Source organism: Catharus ustulatus, chromosome 27, assembly GCF_009819885.2.
Source record: "Catharus ustulatus isolate bCatUst1 chromosome 27, bCatUst1.pri.v2, whole genome shotgun sequence".
NCBI lineage: Eukaryota > Metazoa > Chordata > Aves > Passeriformes > Turdidae > Catharus > Catharus ustulatus.
The window spans coordinates 119,779-144,540 of NC_046247.1; the positions used below are offsets into that span (position 1 = coordinate 119,779).

General features: G+C 54.5%; 1 protein-coding gene across 15 annotated transcripts in view; it reads left to right on the plus strand.

Moving 5' to 3' along the window:
- ANK1 (ankyrin 1) overlaps positions 1-24,762 on the plus strand; it is a 55,235-nt gene that overhangs the window by 20,128 nt on the left and 10,345 nt on the right. For 8 of the 15 annotated variants that reach the window (XM_033081065.2, XM_033081055.2, XM_033081062.2 and 5 more), the window contains 34 exons: positions 6,698-6,799; positions 10,495-10,593; positions 11,627-11,725; positions 12,418-12,516; positions 12,619-12,804; positions 12,941-13,039; positions 13,594-13,692; positions 14,005-14,103; positions 14,549-14,746; positions 14,821-14,919; positions 15,273-15,371; positions 15,607-15,705; positions 15,895-16,092; positions 16,250-16,348; positions 16,432-16,530; positions 17,626-17,823; positions 18,037-18,135; positions 18,525-18,623; positions 18,803-18,901; positions 19,020-19,112; positions 19,271-19,343; positions 19,753-19,776; positions 20,648-20,750; positions 21,036-21,183; positions 21,393-21,490; positions 21,581-21,805; positions 22,199-22,353; positions 22,527-22,738; positions 22,865-23,069; positions 23,237-23,333; positions 23,688-23,916; positions 24,099-24,224; positions 24,306-24,425; positions 24,631-24,715. In XM_033081065.2, the coding sequence (XP_032936956.1) occupies positions 6,698-6,799; positions 10,495-10,593; positions 11,627-11,725; positions 12,418-12,516; positions 12,619-12,804; positions 12,941-13,039; positions 13,594-13,692; positions 14,005-14,103; positions 14,549-14,746; positions 14,821-14,919; positions 15,273-15,371; positions 15,607-15,705; positions 15,895-16,092; positions 16,250-16,348; positions 16,432-16,530; positions 17,626-17,823; positions 18,037-18,135; positions 18,525-18,623; positions 18,803-18,901; positions 19,020-19,112; positions 19,271-19,343; positions 19,753-19,776; positions 20,648-20,750; positions 21,036-21,183; positions 21,393-21,490; positions 21,581-21,805; positions 22,199-22,353; positions 22,527-22,738; positions 22,865-23,069; positions 23,237-23,333; positions 23,688-23,916; positions 24,099-24,224; positions 24,306-24,425; positions 24,631-24,715 (4,261 nt within the window). The remainder of the gene's footprint in view (positions 1-6,697; positions 6,800-10,494; positions 10,594-11,626; positions 11,726-12,417; positions 12,517-12,618; positions 12,805-12,940; positions 13,040-13,593; positions 13,693-14,004; positions 14,104-14,548; positions 14,747-14,820; positions 14,920-15,272; positions 15,372-15,606; positions 15,706-15,894; positions 16,093-16,249; positions 16,349-16,431; positions 16,531-17,625; positions 17,824-18,036; positions 18,136-18,524; positions 18,624-18,802; positions 18,902-19,019; positions 19,113-19,270; positions 19,344-19,752; positions 19,777-20,647; positions 20,751-21,035; positions 21,184-21,392; positions 21,491-21,580; positions 21,806-22,198; positions 22,354-22,526; positions 22,739-22,864; positions 23,070-23,236; positions 23,334-23,687; positions 23,917-24,098; positions 24,225-24,305; positions 24,426-24,630; positions 24,716-24,762) is intronic. The other 7 variants (XM_033081054.2, XM_033081056.2, XM_033081060.2 and 4 more) reach the window with 3 other exon arrangements.

A 24,762-nucleotide genomic window follows, 5' to 3' on the forward strand; every position in this document is an offset into this window, starting at 1 on the left:
GGACTAGTCCTGCTGGAGGAGAGGTAGGGAATGAGTCAGAACAGACTGCAGAAATCAGGAGCAGTTTATTAGCATCTCTAGGAAAGAAAAGGAAGCTTCTCCACAGGGCACCAGGGCAGACCTTGATGGTATGATCTGGACTCCAGCACCTCACCTGAGCATGAGGGTGCTGACAGAGCCCAGGACAGGTTCAGAAGCTGTGTCTTAGTCCCAAGCCTACATCAGGCAGGCTCAGGGAAGGTCTCTGATTCCCCCCTTGCACTGGCAGCATACTAGAGCCCTCTCAGTGTTTATTGCACAGACCTGCCTGAACTGTGTCATGGTCCAAAAAAGGTAGTGCATCAGGAAAGTAGGAGATAGAAAGCAGTTGCTGTGCTGCTGCATCTCTCTCAGCAGCTGTAAATGTTGTTATGTTATTAGAAGAGGTGTAGTGCCTGAGCAAAGAGCTCTCATGTATTGTCTTCAGTCACAGTCTATATATTTTTTGATGAGGTAAAAATAGCTTTTCTTTTTCAGGATATGCAGAGAGCAGAGGCTTCTGCTAACATCAAAGGAGAGTGACAGCTTTCCCCTGGGTGTGCGTGGCCTCAGCTGGCAGGAGCAGTAGCTGTGTTAATTCTTGCCTTGCTTTGGCTCTGTGTGAAAGGAAAGATGTTCTGGTCTCTCTTTCCTGTTCAGGTCTCTGGACCAGCCCCTCTTTCACTCTCCGCTGCTGCTGGACCCAGAACTGCCCTTCAAAGGGAGAGTGATAGTTTGCAAATGACAGAACAAGGTCTTGAACACACTACTTAGAAAATCCATTAGGCAGCAGGCGGGCACTTCAGGCTTTCTCAGAGCTGTGGGCTGCAGCCCTCCAGAGGATCCTTATCAGAAAGATCAGTCTGCTGGCTAGGGGCAGCTCCTTGCTGCCTTGCTCTCTGCAGATTAAGCTGTTTGTGTATCTGCCCTCCTCGCAGTTCTGAACGTGTTCCAGCTGGAGCAGCCAGTAAAGGGGACCCAGGAGCAAGGAAGGAAGGAGCCAAATGGCAAGGCAGATGTCGTCTGTATGGGAAAATGCTCAGCAGGGACTCAGTTAACCTTGACCCTGACCTGTACCACCAGTGACAGTCCAGAACTACCTCTCCTGTTAAGGGTGCACAGAAATGGGCTTTCCAAAAGCTCATTACTCATGATTATGTAATGGTGGGGGATTGTGCATGGTGGAGAGGCCACTCTGATGCTGGCACCAGAAAGCTTGCCCTCTCTTCCTTCAGTGCTGGAAAAATGCTAATTGACAGTTTGCTTCCCTTCCCACAAACCTGCCAGAGCCTTCATTCCCTCCTTCTTCTGCTTTGGGATTTCTCCTTTGCCAGTTGTGCTGAGTTCTTCTCTAGCTCTATCCTTTGCACGGGAACATGAACAGATCTGTCACTTCCTGCATGCTCTGATTCACCTGCTGCGAGATGGTTGAGCTCTCCCTTGCATTCTGCTTCGGGGATGTCTGCTGGGCATATCAGCCATCAGCCTCTGTGGTACGTGCTTTGGGGCTGTTGTGAAATCTCCACTAAGCAGAAAGGAGCATGGACAAAGGGTTTACTCAGGCTGGTGCAGGAAATGAGAACAAACTCACTTGGCAGATGCCAGAGATGACTTCTTGTGCCTTAACTCTCATCAGTCCTATTAGATCTGCAGACCTGTGTTAAATCATGTAGGCAGAGGTGAGGATAATGGGAGAATAGAACTTGGGCATCTGGATTTATCTGTCTTGAATCATGTGGATATGGGTGAGGATGATGAAATAATAGAATTTAAGCATTTGGATTTATCCTTTCATCAGATGAATCTTCCCAATGCTTTTGCTTTTTACTTTCTTCTGGGTTTGCATTATCTGCCTGTTCCCTGTGTTCTGCTGGCTGACTGCCTGAGGCTTTGCTACTGTGGCCTCTCTGGAGTTGCTGTATTCTGCTGAATGCTGCCTTCTAGTCAGAAGGCAGAAACCTGCCAGTAGGTTTTGTTTCTGTTGCAGGGCCCACTGAGAGCATCCACTTTCTGTTCATACAGATAGGAGAGAAAGTTCCTGTAAGATAGACAGTATGGCTTCTGTTTCTGGGCATTTTGAATTGAATCTCCTGATTTTCCCTGATTATCCTATGGGGACCCTAGGTGTTATCCCTAACTGCTCTTAATCTTAGCAGCTCTTTTAATGTGTTTTGAGGACTGACAAATCCTTCTCATCTGATGAGAAAGGATTGAGGCTATCACCTGCAGAACTGTGTACTTGATATCTGCAAGGTGGAGAGGTCCAAATGAGCATTGGCTCCAGAGACATTCCTAGGTTGGACAGTTACTTAGAAGTAAACCACTACACTGATGTGAGGTTTTGGTGTTTCTGCTGGAAATAATGCCTCAAAGGTGAGGATCATGCCCACTGTTGGACACAAGTCCACATGAGCATGGAAATGTCCAAGCAAGTGGCAAGGGCTGTTGCCTTTGGCAAGGGTTTATCACACGTCCTCAGCTGGCAGCATTGACTTTAGGTTCCAAGACACTGGCACCAGTAGCTGGAAATAACTGGATGACCTCTGAGATGTGAGTTGGACCCTTCCACAGCATCTAGACAGGATGCCCACAGCAATACATGGTTTGGTGCCAGGATTTGGGTTTGCATCTCACTGCTAGTCCTGGGGTTCTTTGGCTGTTGGGGTGACTGTGTCCTGCCCAGCCTTCGAGTGCTTCCTTGCTGGACCCCCTGTCTGCTGCTTCATGAGTCTGTGTCAGCTCGGCTGAAGAGACAAGTGGGCAGACAGGGAAAAGAGGGCAATGCAGCAGCATGTGTGTGTGTGCCAGGCTGGAATAGCGTGGCGAGTTGCTTCTTGACTTGTTTTTGTGTCCCAGAAAACACTGTGAGATCAGCACAAGTCCCTGAACTCATTTGTGCTTGGAAATCATCTACTTACAGCATTTAGCAGCTCATACAGAGCGGGCTCCTGCCAAGTGTGGCCACCTTTGACAGGAGGAGGCAATGCTGAGACCCTCCCTTCTGTTATCAGCGACAAGCAGCAGCAGCCGGAGCTGGTGGGAGCTCCTCCCTGGGTGGGACTGAGAGGAGGCGCGACCAAGAGAGATTAGAGCAAGAGACTGACTGCAGCCCGAGACACGGTGGGCTTACAGACCTCTGACTGCTGCCCTTGAAATCCAGCCTGAGCCTCTGATTTGACTTCCCCTTTGCTTATTGCCTTGGCCATGGCTACAGTGCAATGGGCTCATGTGGTTCCAGGCTAGTGGCATTAATGCTTTGAGAGCAGGAGGACCCCTGAGAAAAAGAACAGAAGAAGCCTCTCCTCAGGGCCAGGAGAGGGTGTCATGAGAAAAAATTAACTCTGAAACTAGGACAGAGGGAAAGGGAAAAATTTAGATTGTCAGCAGCAAGTGGAGATTTTTCCTGAAGGAAAAGAAAGGGAAGGAGAGTAGAAGCCCAGTCTGATGTGCTATGTTAAGTTTTTGACTTTAGAAGGTCTTGGAGCACTTGACAAAGTCCAGATCTGAGGCTTCTCTCCTGCAGAACTGCTGGCAGCAGCCTCCTGACACTTCACAGCTTGGTTGTCTGCAAGTCTGCAGAGCACGATGTCTGTGTATAGGATTTAGGAACCCTCATAAACATGCAAGAGGTGCACAGCAGCAAGGGAGGCAGCTTGTTTTCTCCCCAGGAGTATCTCCTTCCTGGAAAAATGCTAGGAAGGCAAAGAAGAATGGAAAAAAACTTTGCAAACTTTCCAAAAAATAGAAAATCAGCAGAGGCAGCTTCTGCATCTGGAAGCAGTTGCTGCATGTTGTGAGGCACACAGCGAGTGACTGCGTGTGCATGAGGCACGGCTGCGCTCTGTGCTCGTTACTGGGTGGGGATCACTGTGCAGCGCGTGTCTGTGGCTTGGTGGGTTGGGATGGTGCTGGCTGGGATACGTGTGTGTATCTTCCCCATGTGCATATCTACTTGTGTTCACGGGGTCTCTGCATTTCTTGCTATCAGTGCTTTCTTTTGCTGAAATTTGGGAGATGGCAGTGACCCAGCCCATGCTTCCATTTCCTGGGGAGAGAATTGCCCTGAGCAATGGGCAGGCAGTCCCATCTTGCAGCCTGACATCAGAAGGACAATATGACTGTCAATCTGCTTTCACCCTTTGAACCAAGCTATTCCATCTTCTCTGGTGGAATGTGTGGTTGAATTGCTAGTGTCTGATGCCCTGCATCTCTCTGTGCATCTCTGGAAGGTACATGCTGAGCATGGGGAGCAAAAGGGCAGCACCTCTGACACACTCCAGCCTTGGCATGTTTTCCAAGGCCTGGGCCCCACCATCTAGAGGGTCAGGAGGGAACCCCAACCCCTCTCCTCTGTGGCCAGAGTTACCTGTGAGTTGCCAGGCTCCTGGGCATATCTGTAGGGCAGCTTTTCCTCTGCTGTCCATGAGGTAGTACCTGCAGCTCTGACCCCCTCCCTGCGCCTGGCAGCAGTCATTTGCTTTCCGGAGGTGGCTTGGTATTAAATATCCTGTCTGACACAATAATGGAGAGAAAATGAACAAATTCCATTAGCAGTTGGCGATCCCTGCAGGGTCTGCATTGGAGAGAGGACGGAGCCTGTATTTTTAGATAGAATGCAATGTAACTTACTGGCTCTCTCAAAGCTGGGGAGTAGATAACCAAGGAGGGAGAGAGGGGACACCAGGCTCAGGTTTCAGCCGAAGTGCCGGGCTATGGCAGCACGAAAGGGCAGGTCTGGTCCAGACGTGGCTGTGAGTATTCAACACACTTCTCCTTCATGCCCACAGAGACCTCTGCTTTGCTTTTCTGCTTGCTTTCTGCTTGTTGTCTCTGCTGCTGGATGTGCTGGGGCTTTGGGAGCCCCTTTGCTGCAGGACCATGTAGAGTTTAACCATTTAATCTTCAGAGCTCCATGTGTGTCCCATGGATGACAGAGCCTGCCTGAGCTGTGCTGTGATTTTCCAAGGGTTTGCTGCCTTGTCGTTGATCCTGAGAAGCAGAGGCTTCTAGCAGTGTCTGGAGTTGGAAAAGCTCTTTGTATTCAGCCTGTTGCTTGAGGCTGTCAGCGTTTTTTCCTCACTGGACCCCAGACAGCACGCAGAGCTCAGAGCGTGAATGTGCACTTCTAAGCACAACACTGGTGTTGCCTTCCGCCTCTTGCAGTTAATCCTTCCGTGTGAGCAGAGCACTGAGGTGCTGTGTCTCCTCTGGGTTCACAGCCTTCCAAAGCCACAGCTCCGCTGTGAATCTGGGGGCTCTTCCCTGATAGCCGGGGCTCTGCTCTGAGCTGGAAGCAAGCAGAGCCAGCTGGCTCAGGAGGTCGTGCCATCAGCACGTGTTCCCCCTGCACGCGGAGCCTGCGCACCGCGGTGGGGCATGGTGCTGCTGCCCTGCACCACCTGTCCTTCTGACCCATGGGCTGCCCCACTGGGGCCGTGGCACCCTGCCATGTGGTGCTAGCCTGGCCTGAGCTCTGTGCCTGGACCAGCAGGGCCAGGTCACGCTGTCTGTGGGCCTTACCTCCACAGCAGGGAGCAGGGCACAGCTGCCTTTCTCTGTGGTAGGAGTGTCAGGCAGGAAGAATGAGCTGGGGAAGGCAGATGGAGAAGACCATCTAACTTGTGCTGCTCCAAACTCTCAATTCAAATGTCTGAGACTGCAAAGAAAAGGGAAGAGAGGAGCCCTGAACCTGTGTGGTGCATCATCCTCCCTAATATGCCTCCAGTGGTTTTGTCTCTGGCTGTGTTGCTTCCAGCTCCTGCCCAGGAGCTTCCTAATCCTGGGTACTCCTCTGCAACCAGGCTGTGGGCAATACAGGAGCACTTGTGGTAGCAGAACAGAAGCTCTCCTGGCACAGGAGGTCCCTTGGTTAGTCCTGATGTGAGTGGTACAAGAGGGGCTCTGTTTTTCTCTTGGAGCTGAAGACAGAGGATTGTGCCCTGCACCCATGCCATGGATGTCTTGTGGCCACAGAGAGCCCTTTGGGCTGTCCCAAGCAGGCACATACCAACTCCAGTTACCAGTCCAAGTTCCCAGACTCACAGACCCATATCCTGCATTTCCACCCTGTTCTCCACCTTCTAGTGAGCCATGTCATTGTCTCCATTTGCTGCCTCACACTGCTAGGGAGTGTTGCTAAAAGTATTGCTGTGCCTTGCTTGGGCTGGCTGTGGTGTGGCAGGGAGGCACTGTCAGAAAAGAGAGTTGTGACTTTCCCAGCTGTGAGGTGCTCAGCTGGGGCCGTGGTCCCTGGTGCCAGTACCTGAGCTCACCACTGTTGCTACCCAGTGGCTTCTGGAGGAGGGTAGGGGTGGGCTCACTACAGCTCCATCAGTGTGATTCTTCAGCCCAGGTTTCCTGGGCCAAGGGAGGCTGTCATGGGGGCAGGAGCTCCCTCCCTAATGTCCCCATAGTGTGATGGGACAAGCTGCAGAACTTCTGCCTCATTATCTGGATGCTTTTCACTCTAAGATCAGGTCCGAGCCGTTCTTCTTCCTGTCTGATTTGGAGCACCTCAGTCTGTCCCAGCAGTTCCCACTGTGACTTGCCTGGCTCTGCCTTTTCTGCCTGGTCTGTGTAGTTACATTCTCTGCAGCTGAGCAAAGAGTTGACCTGGTGCTGGTGGTGGGGGAGAACAAGGGGGCTCTGAGTTTCATGGTTTTTTCTTTTTGTCCCCAAGGCCGATGCTGCAACCAGTTTCTTGAGAGCTGCAAGATCTGGGAACCTGGACAAAGCCTTGGATCACCTCAGGAATGGGGTAGATATTAACACCTGTAACCAGGTATGTGAAACACACAGGGCTTCTGGTACTATCTCTAGTTCATGTGAAAATGTGGCAGACCAGAGGGCAGACCTGGAGCAGTTGTCTTTGGGGCCAGGAGGGCAGCAATACCCATAAAGATCTGGGGAGTTGGATGTACTGGCTGGAGCGTAGAAAAGAACATTAACAGGTAAGCAGAGGGGGCTCCTTTAGTCTGCCAAGCAAATGGGACAATTGGAAGGAGCACAGCTGCTTCTCAGAGGGCAGAGAAGATAGCTGTGAAGAGTAACACAGTGGCTGGTACACAGGAATGGCACTTGGGGGTTATTGCCCTTGCCTGCAGTGCTGAGGCTTTTGGATTCCTAGAAGCTGCAGTTTATCACGAGCAGTCAATGTCTGCAAAATGACAGTTGTGGTGGTTTGGGAGGTGTTGGGCAGGAGGAGCCCTGCTCATCCTGCACAGAAACACGTTTGTACAGGAGCAAAGAGCTGCAGGCACTGAGGAATTGTTTGCACATCATCATCAGAACATTTTGTATCTGTGTAGCTGCCAAATGCAAGTGGCTGAGCCTGAACTGGGGCAGATGCTGTTGGGACAGATTCTGGGGGCTTAGGCTGAGCAGGGGGAGCAGACAGGCTGTGCTCACTGCTTTCTGGAGCAGTGGTGTTGCTGGGGAGGCTGACTCAGCCGGTAGCACAAAGGCACGCTCATCTGTCTCAGTATCAAGGCCCCAAAGGAAGCGAAGTTCAGCCCTACTGATTTGTGCCCTGTGGCAGCCAGGGCAGTTACTGGGGACAGGTTCCCACAGAGTGCACCGTGAATATTCACTCATTTCCAATGGCAAGCCTAAAAGTAGAGGGAGGATTTCTGCGTCCACTGGTCCTGTTATGCTCTAGCTCAGAGGAGTATGGGGTTCTGGAGAGGGCTGTGTAAAGAATTACAACAGGGTGACTCATCCACAAGCTAAAGATGATGGCTTTTAACTTCTTCCTCACCAAAAGAGATGGTCTATCATCAGCTATCTCCACTGACCGGCTTCAAGTCCTGATTCCAGCCAGATTTCTGGTGCTGGTGAGGGCATTTTACACTTTGATGGAAAGACAATGGCCACAGCAATATGAGGCTCTTCTCTCGGTGATGTCTTTGCACTGGTTCCTGCCTGAGGTTAGATGGCACTTTGGGGTTTCCTTCTGAGGAATATCAGACCTGTGGGAAAGGTCCAACCTCACATGTCCTGTATAGAATAAAGAGGGATATATGTGGTCAGACCTATCCCACAGGCCCTGTATTCTTACTCAAGTTCAGAGACCTTGACATGCCATCTGATCTTCATCCTGCCGATTTCACCTCCTTCATTGCTGCATCAGTGTCTTCATCATCCACCTTTCGTGTTTCAAATTCCGGCATGATCGCATCTCATCCCAGAGGAGCTGGAGGACTGAGGATGAGTGTACCTTGCTGCCAGGACTCTCACCAGCTGGGAACAGCACCGTGGTGGCACGTGGGTGCCCAGGAGATGGTCTTTATTGAAGTGGCCCGTCCTGACAGGCAGTCCAGAGCAGGTCCCTGCTTTGGGACAGGCTAAGTGCAAAGTCTCTGTGTTATTCTACTGCGCTGCATTTGTCATATTGATAGCTAGTGACTGGGATTTGTGGGAATTATTTGTAGCATTTGGTGAGGAAAATATGGCATCTTTCAAATTACACACATCCTGTGGTAGTTTTGGGTCGGATGAGCTGTCAAAACAGCCTGTATTGCTCCTGGAGCAGAAATACTGATGGGCCATCAATGAAAACAATCTTCTGTGCTTGTTGGACAACTGTTTGTTACAGGTTAATGATTTGTCACAGGTTTATAGCATTCAAAAGGTTATTTATGAATTCTTCATGTAAAAGGGCTTATGGGCTGAGGGGAGCAGCTGAGCGTCTGTGGTCTTACTCTCCATTTGCTGGTTATGTGAGTGTAACTGAGAAAAAACTTGTGTGTCTGTGGCCACTTATCCAACTTGTGAGCTCGCAGAGGTAAGGGTGTCAGTGATTATCTATATGGGGTTGTGTAGGTGTGTCTTCATCAAAGAAACAGGGCTTGGCCAGACAAGATGGACTCAGTGTAGCCAGACATAGTTGGGGAGCATTTCCTCTCAGTGGCACTGTTCTGTGGGTATTACAGCACTCCCACTTCATCTCCCCTTGGGAGCAGACCTTTTGTACTTGAGGTTTGACAGAACTCTGGATTTGGTGTGCTGAGGAAGCCTGTGGTTTTTTAGATCTTTGCTCTTTGTGCTGTAATCAGAGTTGAGCAAAAGAATCTGTGACTCCAGCTATGATCCTGGGCAACTGGTGCTTTCATTGAGAAAGACTGGAAAACCCTTTTCCAGTCTGACAACACTCTTGAAGCAGTTCTGAATTTAACTGGAGTATTGAGGGCTGGAACTGAGCCTCCCTGGGCATTTTCTGCTCCCCCTGCCAATATTTAGATGGGAATGAAGCATTTCTGTGAAGTCACCTTCCAGTCAGGAATTGAAATGCATGATTGGCAGGTGGGGTACTTGGGCAGGAGCAGGTATCCCTGTGCCATGCAACACTGAGTAGGGGTGAGCAAACCCAGCATATCTGCCTGGGAGAAGTGAGGGACAAGGAGACAAAGTGCCTGCAGGTATTTAACCTCTTTTCTGCCAAATATACCAGCCCTTTTGTTCACATCTGGGAAGTGGAAGAGGGTGTCAGAAATACCAGAGCAGAAGCTGTCTCAGTAGCCTTGAGGATGCTGTCTGGCCTGGCACCCCTCCTTCTGACAGCCTGGAGATGCTGAAGGGGCACTGGCCGGTTGTCTGCTCTTCAGGTTCCATGTGCAGGAAAAAGGCAAACTAAACTGGGGCACGCACAGAGATGTTCCTAAGAAGTCACTTTAGCTCTTTGGGAGCTTCCTGGAACTGTTAGAGCTTAACAGTGACACAGCCAGCGTCTTCTCTACACTCTTTACTGTAGCTGAACTCCAGGGGAGCAAAAACTGTGGGCTGCAGGGTACTGGTGGGCAGTCTGAAAGCCAGGGAGAAGCCAGCTTCTGGCTTGGAAGCTCACGAACTATGTGAATTAATTTGGCTGCTGCTTGATAAAATCATTGTCCCAAGCAGTGCTTCTCACTGCCTGTGTAAATGTTAAAATTTAAGGTTTGTATGTACACTTACACAGCAGTTGTGGTGCATCTTTGCTCTGGGCTGTGCACAAAGCTCAGCTCTATGCTTCAGGTGTGAAAAACCTGACTATGAGAGGGGCTCCCCGTGGAAAGTCATTTGAGCAAAGAGAGGAGTTGACATGAGGGATGTGCGTGAGCAGGGAGGACTGAAGCTATTCCTGTGCCTCAAGCACATAAATTCTGAGCTCTGGTACCACCCATCCTTAGGAAATTGCCTACATGGGCTGCATGTTTTGCTCATGGAGAAACCTCCAGCATTAGTCAGCAACTCAGCGTTCAGTTGTGTGAAGTTTTGCTGGCAGCATGGAGCTGTTTGTGGCACCATGGCTGGTGTGCTGGGTGTCAGTGCAGGGCTCAAGGACAGGACAATCGCTCCTGCCCCCACCAGCCTGGACTTTCTCCAAGCATGGGCCAAGTGCCTGCAGTCATGTCTGCAAGGGAGCTCAGAGTAGGGTGCTCCCCAGAGAGCTCCATCCTCAGATGATGACCAATTCCCCTTTCCCACCTTTGCCTCTTCCAGAATGGGCTGAACGCCTTGCACCTGGCCTCCAAGGAGGGCCACGTGAAAATGGTGGTGGAGCTGCTGCACAAGGAGATAGTTTTGGAGACAACGACCAAGGTAAGGACAAGGAAGTCTGGCCACGCTGGTCACAGCTCTGCACCTCTCATTGCTGTCACACACACCAGCAGTAGCTGAGCAGAGATCATGCTGTTTGCTGTCAGCCCCCAGAGAGACTGTGCCAGTGGCAGCGCTGCTGGGCTGAGCCCTGGGACTAGGCTCTGGTTTAAGGACAGGCTTGGCTTCTCCAGGTGGGTGGGAGGTGCCTCTCCCCTGTGGGGGCCATTGTGGACTTCAAAGGGGAGCAACATAAACCACAGCATGTACTAGTCCTGTCTTATTAACATCTCCTCTTGGCACGGGCTGCTGCCCCAGGGCAGCCCCTGCATGTTCCAGCACTGGGATGGCGTCAGTACCATTGTCACAAGCCTGGAGAGCTCTGGTGCTCCGTAAATAACATCTTGTTCTCTCATGCACCACCACAGCAGGTGTGGTTTTCACTTGATGACAAGCAAGACAACGGCACAAGCAAGCAGGGCTGACAAATGAGCAGCCTCCAGCACCAGCTGAAGGGCTGCGAGAACAGGAGGCCTCAGTTGCCACCTCCCTGGTGCTCTCACAAGGTTCTGGACACAGAGCACAATCTGGCATTCTGCCACACCACCCAGAGGCACAAGTCGGAAGAGCCTGTGTGTGCATTTTCCAGGCTGCTCATCATCCCTTAAATCTGCTGGGATGCCTTGGCTACCAGGGTGCACACTGCAGTTTTGCCTGAAGACTGCCAGCTCAGCTCCCCCATCCCCCTCCCATCTCTCAGTGCTGAAGATGCACAGCGCCTGACAGTGCATACAGCCTCTGCTGCCAGTAACTTCATGGGAGAGATGAAATCACTCTCTTCCCTGGCCAGCAAAGGGGAAGGGTGGCTGGTTGGTCTACAGCAGGGATGGAACATGGAGTGAGAGCTGCATGGCCTTCTAAAGGTCTTCCTGGTCAGCTGCTCTGCTTGCATGCCTGTTAGCACATGTCAGGCCCATCTTTCCCTGGCATCCTGGGTTGCTTCAGCCCCTGAGCACTCTCCTGTGGTGTCTTTCAGAAGGGAAACACAGCCCTGCACATTGCTGCCTTGGCTGGACAGCAGGACGTGGTCCGGGAGCTGGTGAACTATGGGGCCAACGTCAATGCACAGTCCCAGGTAGGGTGACCTGGTCTGAAACAGGAAGGCACCCATCATATGTGATGGTGGTGTCCTCATGGTGGGAACTGTGCTCAGCGTGGGTATTTCAGCAGCCCTTTGCAGTTTCCCTCTATTCTTGCTCAGGAGCAAGGACTGCTCTGCCAGACTCCAGAAAAGAGACAAGAGTGCAAATGGTGTGGAGGCACATGGGGGCACCAGCAGGGTCTTTGTTGAAGGAGTCCCTGTCAACACATACAAGCATGCTGAATTTATCCTGGGAGGACTCGTGGCTGATGCCTCCCTGGCAAAGCTTTGAGATCTCCAGCAGTCCCTGCAGTTAAATACACTGTGCTTCCCTTGCTCTTTCTTTCTTCCTTGCACCTGCTAGGGCTGTAAGCTCTTCAGGTTTTGCCTGATGGGAGAATTGTCCCTAAAGCTAGTGAGCAGTGAGCAGAAGGCAGTGTCTCCTGGGTTGACTCTTACGAAGGATTGCTTGGTTTTTTTCTGGATATGTGGAGCCTTGGGCTCCATCTCTCTGTGATTGTTCCACTGTTGCCAGGCTTTTTTTTTTCTTTTTCACACCCAAAATGGATGCTTCTGCCCCTGTTCATTGACCTGGGAGTGTGGGTGTTGGTGGGGCTGTAGGTCTTAAAAGAACTCAGGAAACACAAGGAAGAGTTGTGCTGATGTACATGGACCTGTATTTGCAGAAAGGCTTCACACCTCTCTACATGGCAGCGCAGGAGAACCACCTGGAAGTTGTGAAGTTCTTGCTGGAAAATGGAGCCAACCAGAATGTAGCCACAGAGGTGAGATCCTTGGGGAGGAGCCTGTGGCCCTGCTTGTGGGGGCTACTGAGGAATGTGCTGGGTCCTGCCATGGCTCCTTGATCCTCTCCCTCTCCTTGGCAGGATGGCTTCACTCCACTAGCTGTGGCTCTCCAGCAAGGACATGAGAATGTGGTTGCTCACCTTATCAACTATGGGACAAGGGGTAAGGTCCGTCTGCCTGCCCTGCACATTGCAGCCCGCAATGATGACACTCGCACAGCTGCTGTGCTGCTGCAGAATGACCCCAATGCTGATGTCCTCTCCAAGGTGTGTGATTTTCCTATGCTGTCTCTGGGAGCTTCCCCACATCCCCAGGGAGAACAGCAGCTTGGTATGCTGTATTTATCTGTAGTTTCATCAGGGAGCATGTGTCTGGCTGGCTGATCCCTCCTTCTTTCCCTAGACTGGATTCACCCCTTTGCACATTGCAGCCCACTATGAGAATCTCAGTGTGGCCCAATTGCTGCTGAACCGTGGAGCCAGTGTCAACTTCACACCCCAGGTGAGTGCAGCGTGGGAAGCTCCTGGGGCTTGTGGTGCTCCAGCACCAGAGAAGGATGCTGTGCCTCCTATCCATGTAGGATACAGCAGCAGCTGCCAGGGCATGCTGGTGACGTGGGACTATGCAGAAAGTAGTACAGATGCATGGGGAGTTGCAGTTAATAACCAGCATGGGCCTTTTCTGCTATGTCTCCCTTCTGTCAGAAGCAGCCATGCATCCCTGAAAGCTCTTGGGGACCTTGTGTCCAGACTGAGAGAAAGCTGGTGCTGCTGCTGCAGGGCAGAGCTCATAGAACCTGCAGTTAGGATGCCTTTTCCAGACCCATGGGTGAAGCACAATCCATGAGCTGGTGCTCTCCTGCAAGCTCTCTTTAGCTTCTGTCTGCAACCTTTGGCTGCATAGCCCCCTCTCACAGCCCTGTTAAACAAGCTGTTCCCCAGCACTGTCCCTGCGCAGAGATGCACCTCTCCCTGCCCTCTCTCCATTGTTTGTCCCTTTCCTCCTCGAAAGAGAAGGTGCTGTTCCTTCTGACAGACTGTTGTTCCTCCTGACAGAATGGGATCACTCCCCTGCACATAGCTTCCCGCCGGGGCAACATCATCATGGTGCGGCTGCTGCTGGACCGTGGGGCCCAGATAGAGACAAGGACCAAGGTGAGAGCACTTCTGAACACAGCCCCTCTTTACACGGGCCATCTCCCTCCCTGAGCTCCTTATGCCCAGGGCTTACCCTGCAAACGTCTTGCTGGGGAAAGCCTCTGGTGCACTAAGGGGATGGACCAGATTTTTTGCTGGCACATGTGGAGGTGAGGGGAGGCTGCATGGCAACAAAGCAGTGGCCAGGCTCAGTTTTGTCTTATTTTGCAGGCAAGAAGTTATTATTGCAAAGTCCCTGTTAGTCATCTACCTGAGGGAACCCTGCCCTTCCATGCCATACTGAGCCCTTGAACCCTTCTCTCTTCCCAGGATGAGCTGACCCCTCTCCACTGTGCAGCCCGCAATGGACATGTGAGAATTGCAGAGATCCTCCTCGACCATGGGGCTCCCATTCAAGCCAAAACCAAGGTACCCAGATGACTTGGTGGGGCTGTGATTGCTGCCAAGGTCCCAGGGCAGCACTGTGGGGTAACAAGCTGTGTACAGTTGCTGGCTGGCACCCGTGGCTGGCTTAGGGCTCTTTTTGACCTGACGAGGAGAGGTGTAAGAAACTTCCTGCCCTACTTGCCCTAGCTAGAGTCCTTTGCCTGAGGGCTTCATCCTTCAAAGGGACAAGTCAGAACCAGAAGGGAATGGCTGGGTGCAGTTTGCCCCATGGCAGCAGCTCTTAAGGCCCTTCCCTCCACTTGACATTGCTCCTCTGTAAGTCTCAGTGAGGGATTTTGGGACTCCTCTCTGGGGAACAAGCTGTCTCTTCCGCCCTAGAGTAGTCTCTAGGGGTGCAAGGCAGGGGCTGGGTGGGATGCCTGGACCCCTCCTGGCCCAGCCCTGAGGCCCTGCTCCACGGTCGCAGAACGGCTTGTCGCCGATCCACATGGCAGCACAGGGCGACCACCTGGACTGCGTCCGCCTGCTCCTGCAGTACAGCGCCGACATCGACGACATCACCCTGGACCACCTGACGCCGCTGCACGTGGCTGCACACTGTGGGCACCACCGCGTGGCCAAGCTGCTGGTGGAGAAGGGGGCCAAGCCCAACTCCCGAGCCCTGGTGAGGAAGGGCAGGTGGGCTGGGCCTGGGGAGAGGGAGTGTTCCTGCAAATGACTGTCCCCCTGTCTCTGCAGAACGGCTTCACGCCCCTCCATATTGCCTGCAAGAAAAACCACATCCGTGTGATGGAGCTGCTGCTGAAGACAGGTGCCTCCATTGATGCTGTCACAGAGGTAGGAGGGCTGAGCCCATCCTCAGTTCTCTCGTTTCTGCATGTACAGTGTGGGCAACGTGGCAGGATGTGATCTCCCTGTTGCTTCTTCCAAGCCCCAGGGACCTTTCTTGGTGCTCTTTGCAGTTCAGAACCTATTTACCCTGACAGCATCTTCCTGAAGGGCAGGGAGATGCAGGGGAGACAGAAGCTCCTTGTTTCCTCCACACTCACCTGCCAGGCTCCTGGAGCAGACTGGGGACTCAGATTTTGCCTCTGTTGAGACCTGCCCTGGGGAGGAGGAGGAGGGGACATTAAGAGATATTGCCAAGGCCGTAAGTCCTGTCTTGGTTTCTGGACTCTTTCTCTTCACAGTCTGGCCTGACACCCCTGCATGTGGCTGCCTTCATGGGACACCTGCCCATTGTCAAGACTCTGCTGCAGCGTGGAGCCTCTCCTAATGTGTCCAACGTGGTGAGTTCCACCCTGACTGGGACTTTGGGAGCTCAGCTTATTGGGGTTCAGCAGGATATCCAGGTCTTGCACTTTCTGTTGACCTGAGCAGCCCCTGGTGCCCTCTCTTTTGTGCTGGCACAAGGAGCCAGTAGGGGTTGCATGCACTGCTCTCCTCTGTTCAGAGCAGAGGAATGACTGTAGGAAGGCGTTTTCTCTCCTTTGGCCCTACCACTTTATCCTGTCTTTGGTGCAGAAAGTAGAGACTCCCCTACACATGGCAGCCAGAGCTGGGCACACAGACGTGGCAAAGTACCTGCTGCTGAACAAAGCCAAAGCCAATGCTAAGGCCAAGGTAGGTACAGAGCACCTGTGTGATAATCAGCTCTGGAACAGCTAGTGCAGGTTTCTTTTCTGTCATGTGCTTAGAGTGCAGCCCCTACCAGGGGCTGTGCAACAGTGGGAACAGGGCTGAGACCCCTTTGGCATCTCAAGAAGAGACTGGTCCAGGTGTGCCCAAACAACTTCTTTGCCACCCTCACAGGACGACCAGACTCCTCTGCACTGTGCTGCACGCATTGGCCACACTGGAATGGTCAAACTCCTTTTGGAGAACAACGCCAACCCCAACCTGGCCACCACAGCAGGACACACGCCCCTGCACATCACTGCCAGAGAGGGGCACATGGACACAGCCCTGGCCCTGCTGGAGAAGGGAGCCTCACAGACCTGCATGACCAAGGTAGGCAGCTGGAAGGCATCACCCCGCTGGGGCAAGGCTGGGCAGGCTGGTGGCACAGAGTCCCTGTGACAGGAGGGGCAGCCTCCTCCTGTGTTGCAGCAGGCACCAGCAGCCTCTTCATCTCTGCCACCCTGTGATGGGCTGCCTTTCTCCTCAGAAAGGATTTACCCCTCTCCACGTTGCAGCCAAGTATGGAAAGGTGGATGTGGCAGAGTTGCTGTTGGCACATGACGCTCACCCCAATGCAGCAGGGAAGGTGAGTGTTGTTTGTGTGGGAGGAGTGGTCTAGTATGGGGAGAGGCCCTGTCTCACCTGTCTGTACTCTCTCTCCCCCTGCAGAATGGCCTGACTCCACTGCATGTGGCTGTGCACCACAACAACCTGGAGATTGTCAAACTGCTGCTTCCCAAGGGGAGCTCCCCGCACAACTCAGCCTGGGTAAGTCTGGGCTGGGCTTCCCTGGGGATGTGGGAATGTGGTGTGTGTCCAGTGCCTGCCAGTCTGGGGCCAGCACTGCCCCTCAACGCTGGCACTCAGGGAATGTGTGAGGAGCTGATCACCATCAGCCTCTCTCCGTGTCTGCTACTCACGCCTGCCTGTGCTCACAGCACGTGGAGCAGGCAGGGTGCCAGGCAGTGGTCCTGTTCCAGCAGATAGGCTGTGTCAGGGATGGTCCCTGCTAGCAGCATGCTGGTTGCTGCGTGGGGAACGTGTTTCCATGGCAAGTCCTGCAGAGCAGCGCTGCGGTCTGGCAGTTTGGGAAAGCACAGGCAAATGTTTGCATGCAGCTATGAAGCAGTGAGTCAGAAAGCCCACAAGCTTGTGAGAATCATTCGGCTCTGCCTGAGCATGGGGAGCATCTCCCCACAGAGCATGCCAGCAGGCGCCTTGCTTCCCATGTTGTTTGCAGAAGCTGCATCCTCGAAGCAGCCAAGTGGCTGGTGGTGCCAGCCCTCCCCATCTGGCACCTTGCTCTCCCCTGAGCAGGCTGCCGGCAGACATGCTGGGCAGGCACCGGTACCAGCGCCAGCCCCGCGCTGGTCTGCGTCACCAGCAGCCTCACGTCAGCCCGGGCAGCGGGTTCTGCCAGCTGCTCTGCTCCTGCAGCGTGGCAGCAGAGCAGGGCTCCAGGCCCTGCAGTCTCTGCCTGAATGCTAATGCTGTGTATTGGGAGTTTAGCTCCACACCTCAGCCAGGCACATCCCGGGAGGTGTGTCTGCCCCAGCTTTCTGCAGCTCCCAGAGGCTGCATACTGCTGCAGAAATCCATGTGTAGAAAACTCCAGGACAGCCCCCACCAGTCAAACCTGAAGCAGGTGGTCTTTGAAAGCCCCGTGCTGACTTGGCTGGAAAAATGGGATTTAGCATCAGTGTCGGGGCTGATTGCTGTCAGAGAAATGGTGCGTGGGGCAGAGCTGAGCTCTGGAGGCAGCTGGGAAGGGCAGACCTGGCCTGCAGAGGCAGGGTGGTACCTCCTGTCCCTTCTTGTCAGCTGGGCAGGGCTGAGCACTGCAATGAGCTTCTCTCCCTGCAGAATGGGTACACCCCCCTGCACATTGCTGCCAAGCAGAACCAGATGGAAGTGGCCAGCAGCCTGCTGCAGTATGGGGCTTCTGCAAATGCTGAATCAATGCAGGGAGTCACTCCCCTGCACCTGGCTTCCCAGGAGGGACATGCAGACATGGTGGCACTACTTTTCTCCAAACAAGCCAATGGCAACCTAGGCAACAAGGTAAGTTATCCCAGTGCATCCTGCCAGGCTGGAGGCAAACAAGCCAGCAGAGAGCAGCAGTTTGGGTGGTGGTCCAGGCCCCTGTGACTCCCTGTGTTTGGGCAGTAGTACACTGTGTCAGTCATTTTGCCAGGCTGGAGACCTGACAGAGTCTCTGCTGCTGGACCTGCAGTCATGGCAGTGCCACTGTGCTGAGACCTCCTCTCTTTGCAGAGTGGCCTGACTCCTCTCCATCTTGTGGCCCAAGAGGGGCATGTGCAGGTTGCTGATGTTCTAGTGAAACATGGAGTCACAGTGGATGCAATGACCAGGGTAAAGTAGTGCACTGACCATGGCTTTGGTGAAACACATGGGGGACTACCTCTAGGCCTGCTCAGGGAAGAGCATTTATTTTCTTTTTCTTTGTGCGAGAGAATCCCTTCTAGCAGGCATCCTTACCATTTTGCCTGTGTCCTGGGGACTGTTCCTCCTCTCCCCCCCACCTCTCTGGTGGGGATTTTTGCCTGCTCCTATAGCTCACCTCTGTACCCACAGATGCAGTATGCTTTGAAGCCCTCTGCTTTGGTCTTGGGCTCTTGGGAAGCCCCCAGATATATGCCTCATCCTTCATGCATAGGGGCTTGCCTGTGGATGAGCATATCCAAGCCAGAAGGGTGATAAGCAGTGGTGAGGGCAGACTGACACCTGATCTTGTGTTTCAGATGGGCTATACCCCACTGCATGTGGCCAGCCATTATGGGAACATCAAGCTGGTGAAGTTTTTGCTGCAGCACCAAGCAGATGTCAATGCTAAGACTAAGGTACAGAGGTGTCCTGTGCTCCAGGTACCCTTCTGCCATGCCAAACAGCATGCAGATTGATGGGGAAGTGGAGCTGTCCTCATGCTCCAGGCATGAAGCACAGTGTGTGAGGCCTGGGGGCATTTCTGGGGCAGCAGACTTCCAGAAGTGATTGCAGCATCCTCTGTCCTCCCTTGCAGCTGGGCTACACGCCCCTGCACCAAGCAGCACAGCAGGGCCACACGGACGTGGTGACACTGCTGCTGAAACACGGCGCGTCTCCCAACGAGGTCAGCACGGTGAGTTCATTGCTCCCCTGCACCTCCCACTCTGCACCTCCCCACTCTGTGGCAAGCTCAGGCAGCTGCCTGAGCTGCCCTGCGGCTGCTGCTGACCCAGGCTTTGCTCTGTGCACAGAATGGCACCACTCCCCTGGCCATCGCAAAGCGGCTTGGCTACATTTCCGTCACAGACGTGCTCAAGATTGTCACAGAGGAAACCGACATCCCGGTGAGCCCCTGGGACCAGGATGCTGTGGAGAAGGGCTGGGACTGGGAGCAGCCTGGGAAAGGTCACCAGCTGGGTGCTTAGCCCAGGTGTGAGGAGGGGGCTGCAGATAGCTGTGCAGCAAAATGCTGGCTTCCTCTGACTCTGCTCTGCTCCCACAGTCCGTTGGTGACAAACACCGCATGAGCTTCCCAGAGACTGTGGACGAGATTCTGGATGTATCAGAAGATGAAGGTGAGGGGTGAGAGTTGGGTCACACCATCCCAGAGATCTGCCAGCTGGGTCAGGTGTGGCAGGCAGCAGTCACAGGGATGGCACTGGTGTTCCAGCTGGAGCAGGGACCACCTAGGGCGGGGGAGCTGTGTGGGCCCTGCTGTGGTATTGCAGAGAGGACGAGGGAAGCCCACCAGACTCCTGAGGTGGCACCTCCTGGCTTGGGTGCTTCCTTGCACTGTGCAGGAGGGATATGTCTGGACATCTCTGTGATCCCATGCCCCAGGGACTGTGCAGAGAGCCCTTGGGCATGCAGAGCCCCCACTGTGCCTTGCTCTGCTGGAGGGTACCAGCTCCCAGCCCAGCTGCAGCTGGTTTGCTCCTGCACCCTCCCACCAATACCTCACTTTTGCCTCTTCTTACTTTGCAGGCACTGCTCATGTCACAGTAATGGGTATGAAATGTGTCCCCCTGCCCCAGCTCAATGGCCCATTTCACCCCATGGCCACTAACCATCCGCACGCCACATCCATCTGCTGAGCCCTGCTGCTGGTCTGGGGCTCTCCAGCCAGCCCTGCCATCCCCTCTGCCAATCCATGTCCGTGCTGCTTGCTGTGGTGTGACTGCATGAATGGGCATCCTCCCACTCAGGAGGACCCTGACTCCCTCATCAGAGCCAGGCCCTGTCCATGGCAGGTGGAGGAACCTGGTACTGTGCCAAACTCTGGTGTCCCTCTGCAGCTGCCCCGTGCCATCCCGGCCAGAGCAGGGATTAACCTGAGCGCTCAAGGGTCTCTGTGCTGCTGTGGTCCCCTCCCCTTCTCTGGGGCACTCTGCTTCTTTGGGAGGTGCTGGACACCTCCCACGTAGCACTGGCTAGAGCCAAACTCTGATGAGCTAGTTAGCAGGTGTTAATGGGACCAGTGGTCAGCATTAGCAGAGCTCTGTGCCTCCAGTGGGTGCAGCGTTAGGGCAGCCTCCAGCCGAGCCTATGTCCCTGTCTGAGACATCAGTGTAAGGTGCTCACTGCAGTCTCTGCACTGTGTTTGGTGCTGTGAGAAAGAGTGATTTCCTGATGGCTCCCACAGCTCCTGTCCCGCTGGCCTGCCACACGGGCCGTGCCCTGCCAGCAAACCCATTCTGGCAGACAGCAAAGCCCCCACCCCGTGTCTGGCTGAGACCCAGGGGGCAGGTGTGTGTATATCAAGGAGTGGGAGCAGGGATGGGCCCTGGTTCCAGCCCTCAGGAGGGGTGGGGGCAAGGGCTGGATGTCTGTGTTCCCTTGTGCGTCTGCCTCTGCTTGCTGAGCCAGCTCTTGGTTTCAGAGGAAGAGCTGATTGCACTAAAGCCCAAGACACCTGATCTCAGAGACCAGGAAGGCAAAAGGGAGATACTGGAGTTCATGACCACAACGACACTGGAGCAAACGTAAGAGACTCTGTATGGTGGGGAGGGAGCAGGTACAGGGCCCAGGACCAGCCTTGTGCTGGGCTGGGCTTCCTGTGGGGCACATAAGGCTCTGGGCAGGGCACTCAGATCATTGAACCCTCACCAGCTGGCATGGCAGGCAAAGCTGGTCAGTGCTGTTCCTGCACCAGGACGTGGGACTGCTGCTTAGTTTGTCTTTGTCCAGCAGCCCCAGGACTCTGTGGGGATGGGCAGGGGCTGAGGGACCCTACAACTTCTGTGTCTGTCACTACCCTCTCCTGCCAGGGTGGAGTCTCCAGCTGTCCTGCAGGTCCCCTGCATCCCACCTGAAACTGTGGTGACCAGAGCTGAGGAGACTGAGCAGGTAGGACCAGTGGAAACAGAAGCTGAGCAAGTCAGCCTGCTGCATGCACCCTCGGTGTCCCCACAGGAGGTGAGCATGAGATACAGCCTGCCATGGCCTCCCCCATAAATTCCCTGCTGGGGCAGCTCCCCCATCACCACAGAGGTTAAGTGTGTGATGGGCAATGGGCATTGACTCGGTGGTACTGGACTGTCCAGCAAGGATTGTGTAAGAGTGGGCTGGCTCAACACCCCCAGATAGGACCCTTTGCAACAGGGTCTCTTCCCTGCATTACACAGCCCTCCAAAGAGTTCGATGAGGATTCCCTGATCCCCAGCAGCCCTGCCACTGAGACCTCAGATAACATCAGCCCGGTGGCCAGCCCCGTGCACACAGGGTGAGTGCCCAGCCTGTGCAGCGCGTGCATGCTGTGTTCACGAGCTGGCTGCAAGGTGCCCACGTGCCCATGCCTCTCTGTCCACTCCAGGTTCCTGGTGAGCTTCATGGTGGATGCTCGTGGTGGCTCCATGCGGGGCAGCCGGCACCACGGTCTGCGCGTGGTCATCCCGCCCCGCGCCTGCGCTGCACCGACCCGCATCACCTGCCGCCTGGTGAAGCCCCAAAAGCTCCCTGCACCCCCACCACTGGCTGAGGAGGAGGGTCTGGGCAGTCGGATCATTGCTCTGGGGCCTGCTGGTGCCCAATTCCTCAGGTAAGCACAGCTGGGAAAAGAGCAGATTGGGCTGCCCACATCAGGTTCGTCCCTCAAGACCAGATCTGGGCTCATCTGGAGGGCTTTACTATCCAGGACAAGACCTCTGCCTGTATCTGCTTCTTGAGTTTGGCAGAGGAGGGATCCCACCTCTTGTTGGGTGCAGCACGTTTCTGTCACGGGTCATCAAGAGTAACACAACAGTGGCAGAAAAGCCCTGAGCAGCCCTGTCCCACCCGGGGCAGAGCCCTCTTTCCCAGAAGGAGGGAGGTCAGCAGTCCTTCCCCCAGCAGCTGCACAGCACGGGCAGGCACTCTGCCCAGGGCCGTCTTCATGCCTGCGTGTCCCTGTGGCAGCTTGTGGGTGCCAGTGGCCTTGCTCTGCTGTCTGCAGCCCTGTCATTGTGGAGATCCCACACTTTGCCTCGTACGGACGCGGAGACCGTGAGCTGGTGGTGCTGCGCAGTGAGAATGGCTCTGTGTGGAAGGAGCACCGCAACCGCTATGAGGAGAGCTACATGGACCAGCTGCTCAACGGCATGGACGAGGGTGAGCGTGCCGGAGGGCAGGGGCTGCACGCCCCACAGCTCCCCGCGGGCAGGGCTGCCGTGGCCTGGGTGGTGGAACGGGGCTGAGTGTGTGTTCAGTGTGGCACAGAGGGGTGTTGAGTGACAAACACAGGCTTTGGTGTATGAGCACTGACGGCTGTGCTGCCCTTGCAGAGCTGGAGAGCCAGGAGGAGCTGGATAAGAAGAGGGTCTGCCGCATCATCACTACTGACTTCCCTCTCTACTTTGTGGTCATGTCCCGGATTTGCCAGGACTGTGATATGATCGGCCCTGAGGGAGGGTGTTTGAAAAGCACACTGGTGCCCATGGTACAGGCCACCTTCCCAGAAACTGCTGTCACCAAAAGAGTGAGGCTGGCCTTGCAGGTGAGCCTCAGAGAGCCCAGCCTGGGGCCCAGACATGCTTCTGCAGTCAGGGCTGGGCAGCAAGCCAGGCTGTGCTCCAGCCTGGAGAAAAACCATCCCTGATGCCCATCCTTGTGCTACCCACAGGCACAGCCTGTGCCCGATGAGTTGGTGACTAAGCTTCTGGGGAACCAAGCGACCTTCAGCCCCATTGTCACAGTGGAGCCACGACGGAGGAAGTTCCACCGCCCCATTGGCCTCCGTATCCCACTGCCACCATCCTGGAAGGACAATCCCCGAGACAGTGGTGAGGGTGACACCACCAGCCTACGTCTGCTCTGCAGTGTGATCGGTGAGGCTGCAAGTGTGCTCTCTGTGGGGATGGGCTCGGCTGCCTCAGGGGGATGCAGCTCCAGGGAGCTCAGTAAAGGGCACAACTGTGGAGAAAGCAAATGCCTAGGGGATGCAGACCCTGGGCTTACAGAAATACCGTATGCTCACCCGTGCTTTCTGTTGCAGGAGGGACAGCCCAAGCCCAGTGGGAAGACATAACAGGCACCACAAAGCTGGTCTATGAAAATGAGTGTGCAAACTTTACCACCAATGTGTCTGCCAGGTGAGTCCTGAGCAAGCGTGTGCCCATCTCAGGATATCTGGTGCTCCTTGGGCCTTGCTACAGCCTTTGCCAGGAAAAGCCCCTTACCCCTGGTGCTGTGCTGCCCTATTCCTACATGCAGGGTGGTTTTCTCTAGCTTTGAGACCCCCATTCCAGGAAACACTCATGACAGCTGGGTGTACAGAAGGAAGAGGGAACCATTGTTTGTACTTGGGTGTGTCCCCATCACAGATGGGGCTACACCTGAGTCCAGAACTCTTGGGGCTTCCTCTGCAGCCCAGTTGGCTGTTGAGGGGGGTGGGGGTAGCTCCCTGGTGCCGTGCCCAGCAGCACCCCGACCCAGATCTCCTGCAGGTTCTGGCTGGCTGACTGCCCACGCACAGCTGAGGCTGTGCACTTTGCCACCATGCTGTACAAGGAGCTGACGGCTGTGCCCTACATGGCCAAATTCGTGGTGTTTGCCAAGATGAACGATGCACGGGAAGGCCGTCTGCGCTGCTACTGCATGACTGATGACAAGGTTGACAAGACTTTAGAGCAGCACGAGAACTTCACTGAGGTGGCCCGCAGCAGGGACATTGAGGTTTGTCCCCAGCAGCACGTGTGGAGGGCAGCAGGGACAGGGATAACAAAGTGAGGGGAGACTGATGCCAGTTGAAGGGCCTGGCCCTGACCTGGCTAGGAGAGCCAGGGTTTCCTGCCCTGTCCAGGAGCAGGAGAAGCAGCTCTGCACGGGGTCTCAGCATATTTTCTGCTCCTGGTCAGGTGGTGGAGGGAATGCCTTTGCACGTTGAACTCTCAGGGAACCTGGTGCCTGTCAAGAAGGCCGCTCAGCCCCGCACCTTCCTCTTCCAGTCCTTCCGGGAGAATCGTCTGGTCATCCCCATCAAGGTAATGTCAGAGCACAGGACTGGGCAAGCAGTTAGGGCCCTTGGCTTGTGCCAAGCCACCTAACTGGGCTCTGGCACTCAGGTCCGGGACAGCAGCCGGGAAGCCAGTGGCTCCCTGTCTTTCTTGCGCAAGGCCATGAAATACGAGGACCTCCAGCATGTGCTCTGCCACCTGAACATCAGCATCCCACCCTGCACCAAGGTCAGTGTAGGGTCTGGTAGGGGGCAGTGAGGGCCCATCCTTCCCCAAGTGCAGGGGACAGCCCTTGCTGTCAGCTTTCTTCTTCACCTGCTCCCTGTGGCCATGTCATGCTACTCTGGGGCTGAAGGAGAAGCAGTTCTGTCAGGGCAGAGCTGCTGCCCTCTTTTCAAGCTGCTGACCCCTTGGTTTGTCACCACTTTCACAGGGAAGCGGCAGTGAGGAGCGAAGGAGGACACTGACGCCCTTGTCTCTGCGGGAGCGATACAGCATTCTAAGTGAGACCAGTTTTGGTATGCAGCCTGCTGGGACCATTCCAGCCCACTCACCACCTGCACTT